Source organism: Spodoptera frugiperda, chromosome 24 (assembly GCF_023101765.2).
Source record: "Spodoptera frugiperda isolate SF20-4 chromosome 24, AGI-APGP_CSIRO_Sfru_2.0, whole genome shotgun sequence".
Taxonomy (NCBI): Eukaryota; Metazoa; Arthropoda; class Insecta; order Lepidoptera; family Noctuidae; genus Spodoptera; species Spodoptera frugiperda.
This window is the reverse complement of record NC_064235.1, coordinates 1460085-1476700: the sequence shown is the minus strand read 5'-3', so window position 1 is coordinate 1476700 and position 16616 is coordinate 1460085. Positions and strand designations below refer to the sequence as shown.

Here is a 16616-nt window from a genome sequence, read left to right as displayed (position 1 = left end):
GTTATAAATAAAAATGAAAATGAAATAGTAATTATACTGCTCATAAACTCAATATTTTACAGAAAATTATTGTCTCACTGCCTTATATCTAAACGCTAAGCGGGTAAAAACGTTTGGTCACGTTCCATCTACGGATGCGTCAATTTCTAATATGTTTAGCATTATCATATTTTTTTACAGATTAAATATAACTTTGAATTATAGGTTTTACAGTGATTGATACCGTTTTCAACTTGTATCAGACTTAAATTAATAATTACATGCTAATCTCTAATATAAGTTACAAAATAATCAACAAATTAATTAAATTTAAATAAAAAATATCGATTTCAAAATAGATGATTCCAGAAACGACATGCTTGTTTTTGACAGCAAAGAAAAAAACGAAACAACACTGGAACGTTTCAATAAACCCCATTGTCATAGATTATACACTTATACGGGAATAGATACGCAACTCTAGGATTAAAAAATAAGTTTCTAGACCTTGAGCACCAGGGCGGCGTGGCTGTCGTTTAGTACCAATAAAATACGCCAGAGGGCTACTACTTTTTGTTGCTTTTTAAATTATTTAATCTTGAATAATACTACGTTGACTGAAATTTATATTCTAACTATAAATTTGAGTTAGAATATTTATTTCACTATAAATTTGAGTTAGAATATTTATTTCAATCAATGTAGTATTATATCAAGTAATTTTAAATTATACTGGTACACATTTTTAATAAAACAACGCAATTGATTTAATTTTTTATTGGTTTCTTTTTAAAGTAATCATAAGCTTGCTGTTTGACATGGTCATTCTTATCGAATGTCATTATTTTGCCCTTCAAAATTCTATTTACCCCTGTACACCAACTGTGTATAATCAACTTGATTGCAAGGTTGTTAATACATTCAATCAACAACTCTTTGTGTTTTATACAGGTTATTATATTATAATCACATGCACAATTAATCATAAACTTTATTTTTTTATATAATACATTTGATTCTGGGCAATCACGTAAGCATGCTACAATCAAATGATAAATATCTGCCATTAAATTATGGAAATTATCGCTGGGATGAAATAATGATTTTTTTGTATAATCAACTTCATAATTGAAAGATTGCACATCAACTTCTGATCTACATAAATCACGCATGCAAGTCTTACACGTCCTGAAAACGTTAGTTTTAATTTTTTTTATTATGTACCCCGCTACATATTTTTTTGATTCCTTATAAATCAATGAATCATTTATTTTAATTTCATTCATCACCATTAATAGTGCATCAATATCACATGCAAAATCATCATTATCTGGCAAATCAGGTTTATTAGCAATCAAATTAAAAAATGATTGAAATGATTTATTGAAATCGTCCTCACAATTGGCTCTAACTGAATGAACAGAATTAAAATTATTAATCAGCAGTGTTTTATAAGCATTCATAAATTGATTACAATTGGGATTAATATTACGTACACCATTACTTCTAATACTACTAAAAAAGTTTTCCAAAGGATCTTGATTAAAGTTTCTAGTAAGTAAATTTTTTATTTTATAATCAACATTCACATGCAACCACATTTCCTTAAAAGTTTTTATATTATGAATCCAATTTTTGATTGAAGGGATCGACTCATGCTTAATCAATACAGAATCATTTTTTCTAACTACTGATTCAAATTTAATTGATTCTAAAATTGGCAACATTTCATTCCACAGTTGGAAATGGGGTGAGTTATATTTTAAACACTGCTTATATTTCTTAGGCGATCCTTCATAAGAATGGCCATTAAATGAGTCAAACAGCTTGTCGAACACTAAGAGGAAATCTGCAGTCCCTTGGCATTCGTCTGGCAGAATGTTGTGTTCTGAAACAAAGCAAATCTCAATTACAATAGGCATTTAAAAATGCTCATCATCACAGCCTTTCACCACAGTACACTAAAGTACTACAGTAGGTACTGGGATTTGTAAAAACGGCTGAACATAGGCCACTCCTAATTTGCTTCACAATAGGTTTGTGAGAAAATACTCAGGCGAATATAATTTCAAAAAGAATAAGCCAAGTAACATAACAAATGTCAACGATTTTATATTATTCATCACAGCCTTTCTCCACGGTACACAATGGTACTAATAAAGAAAGAAAATATAATATAAGAAATAATATAATATAAAATAAAATATAATACATACATACATACATATCGTCACGCCTTTAATCCCCGAAGGCGTAGGCAGAGGTGCACATTATGGCATGTAATGCCACTGTACAATGTACACCCATTTTCACAATTTATGTTGTAACTCCCATGTAATAGGTGGTGAGCCTATTGCCATATACCGGGCACATTTCCAGACTCCGTGCTACCACTGAGAAATTGTCGAAAATCCGAAAAAAGCCCAGTAATACTTTGCCCGACCCGGGAATCGAACCCGAGACCTCTTGTCCGGCAGTCGCACTTGCGACCACTCGACCTACGAGGCAGTCCTATATAAAATATAATATAAGAAAGAAAGAAAAGAAAATATGAAGGTGTAGATACTAACTTGACAAAAATCTCAAGGCACTAGACACTCTCTGGCTGAACACTTGTGCCGCAAACTTGACTTTCATTTTGGGTATTTTGTTTTTATCGACATGCATTTCTGTTAGCTTATTGACTAGTCGAATTTCGTCATCCCCATCATCAACAGCTAATAACATTTTTAGATGTTCCCATTTAGCCCATTTGACTTCACCATTTTGTACAAATTTGGCATTTTTACTTAATAAATTATTTCTGACTCCTTTGAGAAGGTGCGGGGTATCGAACAGGGGAAATATTTTTTTACCATTAATTTCAAACGCTTGACTATTATAGCTATTCCCCTGTCGAACATATCTTTCTCTGGTATCGTTTTGTAGCTCCCGCACCACTCTTACATTTGTTGTGGCTTGGTCACAAATAGTAGCCACAACTATTAAGCCAGTTGCATTTATTTCTTTTATAATGCATTTCAAAAGATTTTTTAATTCTGCCGCCTTTGTTGTTCCTTTACAAAATGTGAAGCAAATGGGCTGTTTGCATTTACTTTTTATGCCTTTTATCATGAAGACAAGTGCGTGGTCAGCCAGAGTTTTATTTCTTGTATATCCATAATCTTCAAAGCCAATGATTTTGCCAATAGCTGCATTATATTCTACGCCAGGTGCCAAGGAAACTTCATCAAATAAAATGTTAACAAGTTTATTTTCCGTAGACATGCGACTTGCAACTTTCTTCAAATCTTCTAAAATCTCTTTGTTGATGCCTGGTTCCATTCTAAAAGAATGTAATAAGCCCTGCAGACATCTCTTTGAAGGCAACACAAACATTTTTTTTAATAATTCATACGCCTTTGGGCTTTGTTTTAATATGGTTAGTGCCATAACCTTTTCCTCATTAGTAAACCGTCTTCCTCTTGGTTTTATTTGACTTTTTAATTGAAGCTTTGTGAAAGTCTTTATACTTTCGGGTAGTTTTTCAATTGCCGACAGAAACGCTGTATTCATTGACATTTTCTTAGCAGCTTGTATTTGTCTTTTTTGATTTTTATATTTCAATGCCATTTTTTCCAACTTCATCTTCAATTTATTGATAATTTTAATATTATTTTGTTGTTTCCGAAGACCTGTAATAAAAGATGTATATAATTTTGGAGAAGAAATTAATACACAATATTGAGTCTATAGTACAATATTCCGGCGACTTAAAGTCAGTCAGAAGATGACGAAGAGAGGTAATATGCTCTATCTATGAGATCAGTGGAAAAATGTATATTTCGTTGCGTCTGGTTTAAACCACATAGTGAACTCGACCGAAAAACTTATTTAAAATTATATTAAAGATAATTATTATAGAGGTTACATTAGATACCACACAGTATTAACATTGCTTAATAATGTTTTCGAAGTTATGTGCGTAATTATCGCTTGTCTCGTGCCTCGGCCAGCACGTTAGGGCCGTCGTTCCGGGTTGTCATAAGATCAGTTATGATAATCGTTACGGGAAGTCAGTACCCTTAAAAAGCCTAACGCATATTAAATAGATATTCGGTCTTCGATCCAATCTGTTTAGACTAGACAGTCGACCCGGACATTAAAGACAAAACTGAGAATGAAATGAGAATATTTTAAAATGATGATGGATTGTTTCTTACTCATTGTAGGTTTATAAATTGTAGAAGTCTGCAATGCGACAGATTCTGCATCACTCGGCTGCTGATGACCTGGAAAATAAAGTTATTTATAAATCACATATCCTAATTTTCATACATACATAGACTCACACCTGTTTACCAAAGGGGTAGGCAGAGTCGAGGGGAAAAATTTTTTTAAATAAATTTTTGGCAGTTATTACAAGACACAGACTATATACACAAATATAAACATACACTCACGCCTGTAACTACAAAATATTAACAGCACTGTAACCCTGAAGAGTAGCAGAGCACCTCTGCCTACCGTATCGATAGGCAGAGGTGCATTGCTACATCCACTCTTTGCCAGATTTATAATACTACGTGATAGGCAGCGAGCCTGTTGCCGTACCGAGCACATTACAGACTGACTGTAAAACGGTATTTCGAAGTTCAAAATAGCAATTAACTGTAAGTGCGCCACATCGAAACACATAAGTTCTAATATTTTCCAATGTGATGCACGTTAGTGCGAAAGACCAAGGAAAAAACTCGTTAATAGACGTAACAAACGTGCTGTCTCGCTAAGAGAGTGAATGCAAGTAACCAAGTGAGTGCTGCATGATTTTATGAACAACGAAATGAATCAATTTTTCTTCAATATTATTCACAAAACTGAAAACTTATGGCATGTATAATTTTTTTTTCGGTTATGGCGACTTCAACAAACCATATTAGATAAATTAATGTATATTTTTTTTGAGGGTTGAAAATCATCCAATGACTTCTCTTGACTAAAAACCACCCCGTTTCTACTCCTGCTTTTCGAGCCGGAGCCCCGGTAAGCCCGCTAGGTAGTCCGCAGCTCCGGAAAATTTATGTATGTTGGATAATTTTTGTTTAAACTTTACAAACCTCTTGGTACTTGAATAGCAGTTAATGTTGATGGTTGCATGTTTTGGTCAATTTGTTGTACTTTTAAAAGTTGCAGCCCTGATGTAGATGGCATACTTTGATCAATTATGGGTGGAGTTTGGCGTCCTGAAAATAGTTAAAGAAAACATTTTAATATCTTAGGAGCAATAGGTTATTAGTATTATTAGATTTTTCTAAAAGGAAATTTTCAGTAGCAGCACGGAGTCTAGTAATATGCCCAGTACAACAATAGGCTCACCCCTATTATGTAGGACTAAAAAAAACTGGCGAAACGTAGTGTTGTAGTAATGCATCTCTGCCTACCTCTTCAGCCAGGCCTAATAGGCAGGGTTAGGCAGTATTGTAATGACTTGTAATTAAAATACGTAAATGAAATAAAAATACGTATTTGGGACTATAAATTATCCACACGAAATGATATTGTTTGTAATCCGAAGCGAGTATTACATTATCTAAATAGCGCGTAAGTAACACAGCATTTTATAAAAACCGAACTGTATAAAAATTTTATGGTACCAAATGGCATGCATTCCGTGTCAAACTAAATAAGAACGGCGGCAATCGGACCAAAAATCACGAAGTAATCGTACATAGATTTTTTTATGTATAATAATACATTAAAAAAATAAAGACGAAAACCAAAGGCTGAATTGAGAATCTCCTCTTATTTGAGTTGGTCAGCCTCCTAATAGAAGTAAAGCGCTTTAAATTTTTGAGCGCTATCTAAATATGTATAATAATTATAATTACAATTTGACACAACTTTTTGCTCACCAAAACTTTTTTTTAGCAATTTTATTCACTCTCTCAAATTCTATTTTGAGAGTGAATAACTAAATAACTAAGCTGTTAGTACATAATAAACTTTATTTATTTATTATGTACTGACAGTACATAATAAATAAATAACCTTTATTGTATACATTTAAATAAATTAAGCATAAGTTAACATCTTTTAGGATGAAAGTGCACAAAGGCATCGCTTATAGCGATAAGCGCCAGGCAACCTTTGGGTGGATGGAGCTGTTGAGTGGTAGTGGAGGTGGTTCTAGGTGTAGGTGTGTGACTTACATAGAATATAATATAATTACATACATACATACATACATACATATATACATACATACAAACATACATACATACAAAAAAAACTAAATATGATATAAATGACAGAATAAGTGAAAGTAAGTAAAAATAAAAACAATAACAAGGAAAAATAGTGAACTACATCGTGGAGAGATAATGTTCCTTCACGAGCACCTTAAACGACGCGAGGGACTGTGCTTGTCTTACTGTAAGCGGCAGAGCATTCCACAGTCGCACAGCCCGAAACGTAAACGATCGGTCGAAGGCTCTGCTCGCATGCTGGGGCATCTCAAGCTTCAATTCCTCCGATGACCGTACTGGTCTAGAATATGTGTCATGGAAGAACTTAAAACGTTCTTTGAGGTAATGGGGGGTAGTAGGATTGAACAGTATATTGTATAGAAGAGATTTGTATTGTATAATATGTATGTATTTAGACGTGTATAAGTATTTTTATCAGCTTTCTGAATACTGTACAGGCTCTGCCTAGTTAGGAATCAGACGACTATGTATAAATTGTGCAGGAATATTTACTATTATAATATTTAAAATAAATATTAAATCATATTACAAATATATTTTAATTATAATTTATAATGTTTGTATGTATATAATATAGTAATAGGTATTTAATTTGCAATCTGAAACTTTCTTATTAATATTTTCCTTCAACTATTTGTATTTTGTTCACACGGCTACACTTTAACTTAAGGCATTAACTGCCACACTCAGAGTCATTTAATGCTTACTTAAACTATTCTTTATTAACGATTTTGTATGAAAAACAATTGCTAAGGACTGGGTTAAGTAACCATTAAATGACTCTGAGTGCGCGTGTAAGTCCTAAAACTTTAATATAGGTGCTGTTAGTATATAAAATTAACAAATCAATTTGAAATAGATAAATTTGTATTTCATATTGTATTTACTTGTCATATAGTATGTGTTAATGTCTATTTCTATTAAAGCCAAGCATTTATTTTACCTAGGCCTTGTGGCAGGCGCAATCCATGTGTGCATGTAAAATTTTGGAGATTATAACTTATAATAAGAAAATGTTCATAAAATATAAAATTTCGCTTACCTAGATTTAAAGTGGGAACAGCATTCTTAGTCAGACGACGGCTTGGTAGCTGATAGCCCTCCAAAAAGTGCTTATTGCACAGTAATATATGGTTATATATATATACATTCCCTTTTTCTTGTGTTATTTTATCTAACACAGCTTTCCACCGAGAAAATTTCTCAATATCTTCTAGTTTAGTACTTTTCGGGTTAGGGAAATGATGCAGCGGTCCTGAAAGTAATTAATGAAGTTATGTACCTAAATTTCTATTTTTCATTCCAACATCGAAAACATATAAATTAATACTAACTCATGACCGCGGCTTCAACGTAGGCGACTTCTATGAAGATATATAATAATTTATAGCATTAATTACTATGTTATTGACTTACTCACGTAATTGTTTGACGATGAACTCGATTAATTAAAAAAGCCGATAACATAGTAATTAATTTAGTATGTCTCACGAAAGTTTCAATAATTTATAGAATATGATTTATTCTCACGTATTAAGCTATTTATCTACAAAGTTTCATCACAATCTATTCGGTATCTTTTGCGTGACCGATTACTACACAACTTAACTATAGATAGGATGTATCTAAACCTTTTCGTTGTACATTAGTTTCATATACGATAATGATTATTGTAAAACTTACCATCATTAGCGCACCCAAAGTAGCACTTCAATCGTGATTTATTAGGCATGGTTATCAAGTAACAAATCCAAAATCGTGAGCAGCCAGTAGTCCGGATATCTTGCCAAGGTAATTCGCGAAAGCAGTTATCAAAATCCAAATTCGAAGCCAAGTAGTATCAGGTGTGGTAGAATATCAAAATCCGTAGGAAGATAGCCAAGTCGTCAAAAAATTAATAAAAAAGCACAATTATAACACCAGCGAAACGTCAGAAAAGCAAAGAAAATTGTTTTGAAAGTTTTGAAAACAAAATGGCACTTCAAATCCCCAACCATAGACACTCCAGCACATAAACTATATCCGTAACTATAACTATTAAAATAATTTATTTTTAAAATGACTAGATGTGATACTTTAAATCATATTTTATTTATTATTTATATAAACAAACACATTATAGTGTTGTTTTTTACAATGTCTATAAATATAATTGATATAATGCCATCTATTGAGAAAAAAAGCAAAATCTAAAATGTATTGTTGCCCTTAACCACGGGATGGCGCTAGTTTCTATGAACATTTTTGTAGCTGTCATTTGTATAGGAGTTTCACGCCCCTGCCCATAGATTATACACTTATACGGGAATAGATACGCAACTCTAGGATTAAAAAATAAGTTTCTAGACCTTGAGCACCAGGGCGGCGTGGCTGTCGTTTAGTACCAATAAAATACGCCAGAGGGCTACTACTTTTTGTTGCTTTTTAAATTATTTAATCTTGAATAATACTACGTTGACTGAAATTTATATTCTAACTATAAATTTGAGTTAGAATATTTATTTCACTATAAATTTGAGTTAGAATATTTATTTCAATCAATGTAGTATTATATCAAGTAATTTTAAATTATACTGGTACACATTTTTAATAAAACAACGCAATTGATTTAATTTTTTATTGGTTTCTTTTTAAAGTAATCATAAGCTTGCTGTTTGACATGGTCATTCTTATCGAATGTCATTATTTTGCCCTTCAAAATTCTATTTACCCCTGTACACCAACTGTGTATAATCAACTTGATTGCAAGGTTGTTAATACATTCAATCAACAACTCTTTGTGTTTTATACAGGTTATTATATTATAATCACATGCACAATTAATCATAAACTTTATTTTTTTATATAATACATTTGATTCTGGGCAATCACGTAAGCATGCTACAATCAAATGATAAATATCTGCCATTAAATTATGGAAATTATCGCTGGGATGAAATAATGATTTTTTTGTATAATCAACTTCATAATTGAAAGATTGCACATCAACTTCTGATCTACATAAATCACGCATGCAAGTCTTACACGTCCTGAAAACGTTAGTTTTAATTTTTTTTATTATGTACCCCGCTACATATTTTTTTGATTCCTTATAAATCAATGAATCATTTATTTTAATTTCATTCATCACCATTAATAGTGCATCAATATCACATGCAAAATCATCATTATCTGGCAAATCAGGTTTATTAGCAATCAAATTAAAAAATGATTGAAATGATTTATTGAAATCGTCCTCACAATTGGCTCTAACTGAATGAACAGAATTAAAATTATTAATCAGCAGTGTTTTATAAGCATTCATAAATTGATTACAATTGGGATTAATATTACGTACACCATTACTTCTAATACTACTAAAAAAGTTTTCCAAAGGATCTTGATTAAAGTTTCTAGTAAGTAAATTTTTTATTTTATAATCAACATTCACATGCAACCACATTTCCTTAAAAGTTTTTATATTATGAATCCAATTTTTGATTGAAGGAATCGACTCATGCTTAATCAATACAGAATCATTTTTTCTAACTACTGATTCAAATTTAATTGATTCTAAAATTGGCAACATTTCATTCCACAGTTGGAAATGGGGTGAGTTATATTTTAAACACTGCTTATATTTCTTAGGCGATCCTTCATAAGAATGGCCATTAAATGAGTCAAACAGCTTGTCGAACACTAAGAGGAAATCTGCAGTCCCTTGGCATTCGTCTGGCAGAATGTTGTGTTCTGAAACAAAGCAAATCTCAATTACAATAGGCATTTAAAAATGCTCATCATCACAGCCTTTCACCACAGTACACTAAAGTACTACAGTAGGTACTGGGATTTGTAAAAACGGCTGAACATAGGCCACTCCTAATTTGCTTCACAATAGGTTTGTGAGAAAATACTCAGGCGAATATAATTTCAAAAAGAATAAGCCAAGTAACATAACAAATGTCAACGATTTTATATTATTCATCACAGCCTTTCTCCACGGTACACAATGGTACTAATAAAGAAAGAAAATATAATATAAGAAATAATATAATATAAAATAAAATATAATACATACATACATACATATCGTCACGCCTTTAATCCCCGAAGGCGTAGGCAGAGGTGCACATTATGGCATGTAATGCCACTGTACAATGTACACCCATTTTCACAATTTATGTTGTAACTCCCATGTAATAGGTGGTGAGCCTATTGCCATATACCGGGCACATTTCCAGACTCCGTGCTACCACTGAGAAATTGTCGAAAATCCGAAAAAAGCCCAGTAATACTTTGCCCGACCCGGGAATCGAACCCGAGACCTCTTGTCCGGCAGTCGCACTTGCGACCACTCGACCTACGAGGCAGTCCTATATAAAATATAATATAAGAAAGAAAGAAAAGAAAATATGAAGGTGTAGATACTAACTTGACAAAAATCTCAAGGCACTAGACACTCTCTGGCTGAACACTTGTGCCGCAAACTTGACTTTCATTTTGGGTATTTTGTTTTTATCGACATGCATTTCTGTTAGCTTATTGACTAGTCGAATTTCGTCATCCCCATCATCAACAGCTAATAACATTTTTAGATGTTCCCATTTAGCCCATTTGACTTCACCATTTTGTACAAATTTGGCATTTTTACTTAATAAATTATTTCTGACTCCTTTGAGAAGGTGCGGGGTATCGAACAGGGGAAATATTTTTTTACCATTAATTTCAAACGCTTGACTATTATAGCTATTCCCCTGTCGAACATATCTTTCTCTGGTATCGTTTTGTAGCTCCCGCACCACTCTTACATTTGTTGTGGCTTGGTCACAAATAGTAGCCACAACTATTAAGCCAGTTGCATTTATTTCTTTTATAATGCATTTCAAAAGATTTTTTAATTCTGCCGCCTTTGTTGTTCCTTTACAAAATGTGAAGCAAATGGGCTGTTTGCATTTACTTTTTATGCCTTTTATCATGAAGACAAGTGCGTGGTCAGCCAGAGTTTTATTTCTTGTATATCCATAATCTTCAAAGCCAATGATTTTGCCAATAGCTGCATTATATTCTACGCCAGGTGCCAAGGAAACTTCATCAAATAAAATGTTAACAAGTTTATTTTCCGTAGACATGCGACTTGCAACTTTCTTCAAATCTTCTAAAATCTCTTTGTTGATGCCTGGTTCCATTCTAAAAGAATGTAATAAGCCCTGCAGACATCTCTTTGAAGGCAACACAAACATTTTTTTAATAATTCATACGCCTTTGGGCTTTGTTTTAATATGGTTAGTGCCATAACCTTTTCCTCATTAGTAAACCGTCTTCCTCTTGGTTTTATTTGACTTTTTAATTGAAGCTTTGTGAAAGTCTTTATACTTTCGGGTAGTTTTTCAATTGCCGACAGAAACGCTGTATTCATTGACATTTTCTTAGCAGCTTGTATTTGTCTTTTTTGATTTTTATATTTCAATGCCATTTTTTCCAACTTCATCTTCAATTTATTGATAATTTTAATATTATTTTGTTGTTTCCGAAGACCTGTAATAAAAGATGTATATAATTTTGGAGAAGAAATTAATACACAATATTGAGTCTATAGTACAATATTCCGGCGACTTAAAGTCAGTCAGAAGATGACGAAGAGAGGTAATATGCTCTATCTATGAGATCAGTGGAAAAATGTATATTTCGTTGCGTCTGGTTTAAACCACATAGTGAACTCGACCGAAAAACTTATTTAAAATTATATTAAAGATAATTATTATAGAGGTTACATTAGATACCACACAGTATTAACATTGCTTAATAATGTTTTCGAAGTTATGTGCGTAATTATCGCTTGTCTCGTGCCTCGGCCAGCACGTTAGGGCCGTCGTTCCGGGTTGTCATAAGATCAGTTATGATAATCGTTACGGGAAGTCAGTACCCTTAAAAAGCCTAACGCATATTAAATAGATATTCGGTCTTCGATCCAATCTGTTTAGACTAGACAGTCGACCCGGACATTAAAGACAAAACTGAGAATGAAATGAGAATATTTTAAAATGATGATGGATTGTTTCTTACTCATTGTAGGTTTATAAATTGTAGAAGTCTGCAATGCGACAGATTCTGCATCACTCGGCTGCTGATGACCTGGAAAATAAAGTTATTTATAAATCACATATCCTAATTTTCATACATACATAGACTCACACCTGTTTACCAAAGGGGTAGGCAGAGTCGAGGGGAAAAATTTTTTTAAATAAATTTTTGGCAGTTATTACAAGACACAGACTATATACACAAATATAAACATACACTCACGCCTGTAACTACAAAATATTAACAGCACTGTAACCCTGAAGAGTAGCAGAGCACCTCAGCCTACCGTATCGATAGGCAGAGGTGCATTGCTACATCCACTCTTTGCCAGATTTATAATACTACGTGATAGGCAGCGAGCCTGTTGCCGTACCGAGCACATTACAGACTGACTGTAAAACGGTATTTCGAAGTTCAAAATAGCAATTAACTGTAAGTGCGCCACATCGAAACACATAAGTTCTAATATTTTCCAATGTGATGCACGTTAGTGCGAAAGACCAAGGAAAAAACTCGTTAATAGACGTAACAAACGTGCTGTCTCGCTAAGAGAGTGAATGCAAGTAACCAAGTGAATGGAGTGCTGCATGATTTTATGAACAACGAAATGAATCAATTTTTCTTCAATATTATTCTTAAAACTGAAAACTTATGGCATGTATAAATTTTTTTTTCGGTTATGGCGACTTCAACAAACCATCTTGAGCAGATAAATTAATGTATGTTTTTTTTTGAGGGTTGAAAATCATCCAATGACTTCTCTTGACTAAAAACCACCCCGTTTCTACTCCTGCTTTTCGAGCCGGAGCCCCGGTAAGCCCGCTAGGTAGTCCGCAGCTCCGGAAAATTTATGTATGTTGGATAATTTTTGTTTAAACTTTACAAACCTCTTGGTACTTGAATAGCAGTTAATGTTGATGGTTGCATGTTTTGGTCAATTTGTTGTACTTTTAAAAGTTGCAGCCCTGATGTAGATGGCATACTTTGATCAATTATGGGTGGAGTTTGGCGTCCTGAAAATAGTTAAAGAAAACATTTTAATATCTTAGGAGCAATAGGTTATTAGTATTATTAGATTTTTCTAAAAGGAAATTTTCAGTAGCAGCACGGAGTCTAGTAATATGCCCAGTACAACAATAGGCTCACCCCTATTATGTAGGACTAAAAAAAACTGGCGAAACGTAGTGTTGTAGTAATGCATCTCTGCCTACCTCTTCAGCCAGGCCTAATAGGCAGGGTTAGGCAGTATTGTAATGACTTGTAATTAAAATACGTAAATGAAATAAAAATACGTATTTGGGACTATAAATTATCCACACGAAATGATATTGTTTGTAATCCGAAGCGAGTATTACATTATCTAAATAGCGCGTAAGTAACACAGCATTTTATTAAAACCGAACTGTATAAAATTTTTATGGTACCAAATGGCATGCATTCCGTGTCAAACTAAATAAGAACGGCGGCAATCGGACTAAAAATCACGGAGTAATCGTACATCGATTTTTTTTATGTATAATAATACATTAAAAAAATAAAGACGAAAACCAAAGGCTGAATTGAGAATCTCCTCTTATTTGAGTTGGTCAGCCTCCTAATAGAAGTAAAGCGCTTTAAATTTTTGAGCGCTATCTAAATATGTATAATAATTATAATTACAATTTGACACAACTTTTTGCTCACCAAAACTTTTTTTTAGCAATTTTATTCACTCTCTCAAATTCTATTTTGAGAGTGAATAACTAAATAACTAAGCTGTTAGTACATAATAAACTTTATTTATTTATTATGTACTGACAGTACATAATAAATAAATAACCTTTATTGTATACATTTAAATAAATTAAGCATAAGTTAACATCTTTTAGGATGAAAGTGCACAAAGGCATCGCTTATAGCGATAAGCGCCAGGCAACCTTTGGGTGGATGGAGCTGTTGAGTGGTAGTGGAGGTGGTTCTAGGTGTAGGTGTGTGACTTACATAGAATATAATATAATTACATACATACATGCATACATATACATACATACATATATACATACATACATACATACAAAAAAAAAAACTAAACATGATATAAATGACAGAATAAGTGAAAGTAAGTAAAAATAAAAACAATAACAAGGAAAAATAGTGAACTACATCGTGGAGAGATAATGTTCCTTCACGAGCACCTTAAACGACGCGAGGGACTGTGCTTGTCTTACTGTAAGCGGCAGAGCATTCCACAGTCGCACAGCCCGAAACGTAAACGATCGGTCGAAGGCTCTGCTCGCATGCTGGGGCATCTCAAGCTTCAATTCCTCCGATGACCGTACTGGTCTAGAATATGTGTCATGGAAGAACTTAAAACGTTCTTTGAGGTAATGGGGGTAGTAGGATTGAACAGTATATTGTATAGAAGAGATTTGTATTGTATAATATGTATGTATTTAGACGTGTATAAGTATTTTTATCAGCTTTCTGAATACTGTACAGGCTCTGCCTAGTTAGGAATCAGACGACTATGTATAAATTGTGCAGGAATATTTACTATTATAATATTTAAAATAAATATTAAATCATATTACAAATATATTTTAATTATAATTTATAATGTTTGTATGTATATAATATAGTAATAGGTATTTAATTTGCAATCTGAAACTTTCTTATTAATATTTTCCTTCAACTATTTGTATTTTGTTCACACGGCTACACTTTAACTTAAGGCATTAACTGCCACACTCAGAGTCATTTAATGCTTACTTAAACTATTCTTTATTAACGATTTTGTATGAAAAACAATTGCTAAGGACTGGGTTAAGTAACCATTAAATGACTCTGAGTGCGCGTGTAAGTCCTAAAACTTTAATATAGGTGCTGTTAGTATATAAAATTAACAAATCAATTTGAAATAGATAAATTTGTATTTCATATTGTATTTACTTGTCATATAGTATGTGTTAATGTCTATTTCTATTAAAGCCAAGCATTTATTTTACCTAGGCCTTGTGGCAGGCGCAATCCATGTGTGCATGTAAAATTTTGGAGATTATAACTTATAATAAGAAAATGTTCATAAAATATAAAATTTCGCTTACCTAGATTTAAAGTGGGAACAGCATTCTTAGTCAGACGACGGCTTGGTAGCTGATAGCCCTCCAAAAAGTGCTTATTGCACAGTAATATATGGTTATATATATATACATTCCCTTTTTCTTGTGTTATTTTATCTAACACAGCTTTCCACCGAGAAAATTTCTCAATATCTTCTAGTTTAGTACTTTTCGGGTTAGGGAAATGATGCAGCGGTCCTGAAAGTAATTAATGAAGTTATGTACCTAAATTTCTATTTTTCATTCCAACATCGAAAACATATAAATTAATACTAACTCATGACCGCGGCTTCAACGTAGGCGACTTCTATGAAGATATATAATAATTTATAGCATTAATTACTATGTTATTGACTTACTCACGTAATTGTTTGACGATGAACTCGATTAATTAAAAAAGCCGATAACATAGTAATTAATTTAGTATGTCTCACGAAAGTTTCAATAATTTATAGAATATGATTTATTCTCACGTATTAAGCTATTTATCTACAAAGTTTCATCACAATCTATTCGGTATCTTTTGCGTGACCGATTACTACACAACTTAACTATAGATAGGATGTATCTAAACCTTTTCGTTGTACATTAGTTTCATATACGATAATGATTATTGTAAAACTTACCATCATTAGCGCACCCAAAGTAGCACTTCAATCGTGATTTATTAGGCATGGTTATCAAGTAACAAATCCAAAATCGTGAGCAGCCAGTAGTCCGGATATCTTGCCAAGGTAATTCGCGAAAGCAGTTATCAAAATCCAAATTCGAAGCCAAGTAGTATCAGGTGTGGTAGAATATCAAAATCCGTAGGAAGATAGCCAAGTCGTCAAAAAATTAATAAAAAAGCACAATTATAACACCAGCGAAACGTCAGAAAAGCAAAGAAAATTGTTTTGAAAGTTTTGAAAACAAAATGGCACTTCAAATCCCCAACCATAGACACTCCAGCACATAAACTATATCCGTAACTATAACTATTAAAATAATTTATTTTTAAAATGACTAGATGTGATACTTTAAATCATATTTTATTTATTATTTATATAAACAAACACATTATAGTGTTGTTTTTTACAATGTCTATAAATATAATTGATATAATGCCATCTATTGAGAAAAAAAAGCAAAATCTAAAATGTATTGTTGCCCTTAACCACGGGATGGCGCTAGTTTCTATGAACATTTTTGTAGCTGTCATTTGTATAGGAGTTTCACGCCCCTGCCCCTGCCC

The 16616-nt window shown here is 32.7% G+C and overlaps 1 protein-coding gene across 7 annotated transcripts; it reads right to left on the bottom strand.

Moving 5' to 3' along the window:
- Positions 1-741: 741 nt before the first annotated feature.
- LOC126912240 (uncharacterized) lies at positions 742-16614 on the bottom strand. 7 transcript variants are annotated; one of them, XM_050703461.1, is made up of 7 exons: positions 16009-16614; positions 15368-15580; positions 13172-13297; positions 5076-5201; positions 4182-4250; positions 2550-3653; positions 742-1867 (listed from the first exon to the last, which is right to left on the bottom strand). In XM_050703461.1, the coding sequence occupies exons 1-7, from the start codon at positions 16055-16057 to the stop codon at positions 747-749; spliced, it is 2808 nt and encodes a 935-aa protein (XP_050559418.1). In that variant the 5' UTR covers positions 16058-16614; the 3' UTR covers positions 742-746. The 7 variants fall into 7 exon arrangements, with proteins under 7 accessions (XP_050559418.1, XP_050559422.1, XP_050559423.1 ...); XM_050703465.1 differs by lacking the exons at positions 4182-4250; positions 5076-5201 and adding an exon at positions 12267-12335; XM_050703466.1 differs by lacking the exon at positions 5076-5201.
- Positions 16615-16616: the final 2 nt, after the last annotated feature.

Bases quoted from the DNA above. Each gene is read 5' to 3' on its own strand.
- LOC126912240 (XM_050703461.1), bottom strand. From the start codon at position 16,057: ATGCCTAATAAATCACGATTGAAGTGCTACTTTGGGTGCGCTAATGAT. The intron at 13,298-15,367 runs GTAAGCGAAATT...AACTATTTTCAG, and splicing joins TGTTCCCACTTTAAATCTAG to GACGCCAAACTCCACCCATA. The intron at 4,251-5,075 runs GTTTGTAAAGTT...TTTATTTTCCAG, and splicing joins TGCTATTCAAGTACCAAGAG to GTCATCAGCAGCCGAGTGAT.